Below are 2,167 nucleotides of genomic sequence, written 5' to 3' on the forward strand. Positions count from 1 at the left end.
CTCAACTGCATTACAACGACAACAAGCTGTGATGTGAAAACGCTCACAGTGTCCACCAGTTCGTGTCTACAGTCGTCTAACTCGTCAGAGCATTTCTCCACAACCCATACGGCAGCTTCTTCGTTTAAAAATCCCACAGCACGGTCCACGCCAATCAGGCATGCTGCCCTCAACTTATGCTGTGACCCAGTTTATCCACTACTCAAAAACAAGTTCACCTTCACCGATTAACGCCCTTAAACATCGGGAAAAAAAAGAAAAAAACGTCAACGTTGCACGCAACCTCGAAAGGCCGCTGGAATGCTGTGCGGAAAGTCCCGCATTACGGCCAGGTTCATCCCCTAGGCCCTACGTGCAATGCTCAGAGGACTACGGTGCTGATCCGCTCCGCCCAATTCCACTTTTCCACAAAAGTGAAAGAGGTTCCTATTCTAATTCGTCACGCTGAAAAACATTTCCCAGGAAATACATGAAATATGAACAATTTCCGGACGACTGCGGGTTGAGGTAAACCGTGACGATCAGTACGAATTGCCAGCGACGTAGAGCGACCCCGACTCCTTGTCGTCGTCGGCGCGGTTGTAGCGACCGAGCTGCGCAAGCGAGTTCATCTTGGCCCGGTGCATAAAGGCACGGCGACCAGCCGCGATGCCGGAGTCCTTGCCGCCCCACGCCTTGAGGGCGCTCGACTGAAGGGCGCGGGCGTAGGAGAAGCTCAGACTCCACGGGCGAGGCAGACTGCAACGGTTCATGGCGTTCAGGTACTCCGAGGCCTGCACCTCACTGAGGCCGCCCGACAGGAAGTTCACGCCGGGGAGCGCCGGGGGAAGCACACGTGCGAGCGTGGACACGGTGTACTGCGCCACCTCCTCAGGCGTCGCCTTCTTTCCGGACTCCGCGCCGGGCACCACCATGTTAGGCTTCAGCAGGCAACCCTCCCACACCACACCGTGACGCTGCAGGGCGGACACCACCTCCGCCCACACGTGCTGCGAGATACGTTGGCTCGTCTCGATGTCGTGCACACCGTCAATCATCACCTCAGGCTCCACGATGGGGACAAGGCCGCCCATCTGCGAAAGCACGGCGTAGCGGGCAAGAGTCTCAGCGTTGAATCGCACAGCGGCCTCCGACACTGTGCCATTCTGGATCTTGTACACGTTGCGCCACTTGCAGAAGCGGCAGCCCAGAGAGTAGTATTTCCGTGCACGCTTCAAGTAGCCGTCAAGGCCCTCCGTCATCTGTTCACCTTCGGCACCCTCCAGCAGGGGGTTCAGGCCCATGTCGGTCTTGATGCCGGGCACCACGCCCTTGCGCCGCAGAAGCTCCACAAAGGTCTCACCGGTGCTTGCCTTTTGATATACCGTCTCATCATGCAGGATGACGCCACTGATGTACTGTTCAATGCCCTCGCATTCGAGCATCAGCGCACGGTACTGGCGGCGGTGCTCTTCCGTGTTGCTAAGCCCCAGTGGGGCGAAGCGTTTTGCGCACGAGCCAACGGACTCATCAGCGGCGAGCAGTCCCTTGCCGGGAGCCGTAATCTGCTTGGCTGTCGCGACAAGCTCCGCCTCGTACGGAGTCTTCAGGCGGTTGTACGCCGGCAGCTGCGTCTGCAATACCTCCACACGCTTGGCCATAATTGCTTTTGCTTCTGTGTGATATATTTAACTTTATTATTATTATGTTGTTGTTGTTTTGTATGCGCGTATTACTTCTCTACACTACAATGGTGTAACAGAAAGAGCGTCAAAGCATTGGGAGAGGATTAAGTTTTTTTTCTCAACTGCATTACAACGACAACAAGCTGTGATGTGAAAACGCTCACAGTGTCCACCAGTTCGTGTCTACAGTCGTCTAACTCGTCAGAGCATTTCTCCACAACCCATACGGCAGCTTCTTCGTTTAAAAATCCCACAGCACGGTCCACGCCAATCAGGCATGCTGCCCTCAACTTATGCTGTGACCCAGTTTATCCACTACTCAAAAACAAGTTCACCTTCACCGATTAACGCCCTTAAACATCGGGAAAAAAAAGAAAAAAAACGTCAACGTTGCACGCAACCTCGAAAGGCCGCTGGAATGCTGTGCGGAAAGTCCCGCATTACGGCCAGGTTCATCCCCTAGGCCCTACGTGCAATGCTCAGAGGACTACGGTGCTGATCCG

General features: G+C 55.0%; 1 protein-coding gene across 1 annotated transcript; it reads right to left on the bottom strand.

Moving 5' to 3' along the window:
- Nucleotides 1-521: 521 nt before the first annotated feature.
- On the bottom strand, nt 522-1,640 carry Tco025E_08945 (fructose-bisphosphate aldolase (ald); the record flags this gene model as incomplete). Its single annotated transcript, XM_029375776.1, has 1 exon — nt 522-1,640. One exon carries the CDS (start codon nt 1,638-1,640, stop codon nt 522-524), a length of 1,119 nt encoding a protein of 372 aa, XP_029224320.1.
- Nucleotides 1,641-2,167: the final 527 nt, after the last annotated feature.

Source organism: Trypanosoma conorhini, assembly GCF_003719485.1.
Source record: "Trypanosoma conorhini strain 025E chromosome Unknown Tco_14.4_contig_00922, whole genome shotgun sequence".
Taxonomy (NCBI): domain Eukaryota; phylum Euglenozoa; class Kinetoplastea; order Trypanosomatida; family Trypanosomatidae; genus Trypanosoma; species Trypanosoma conorhini.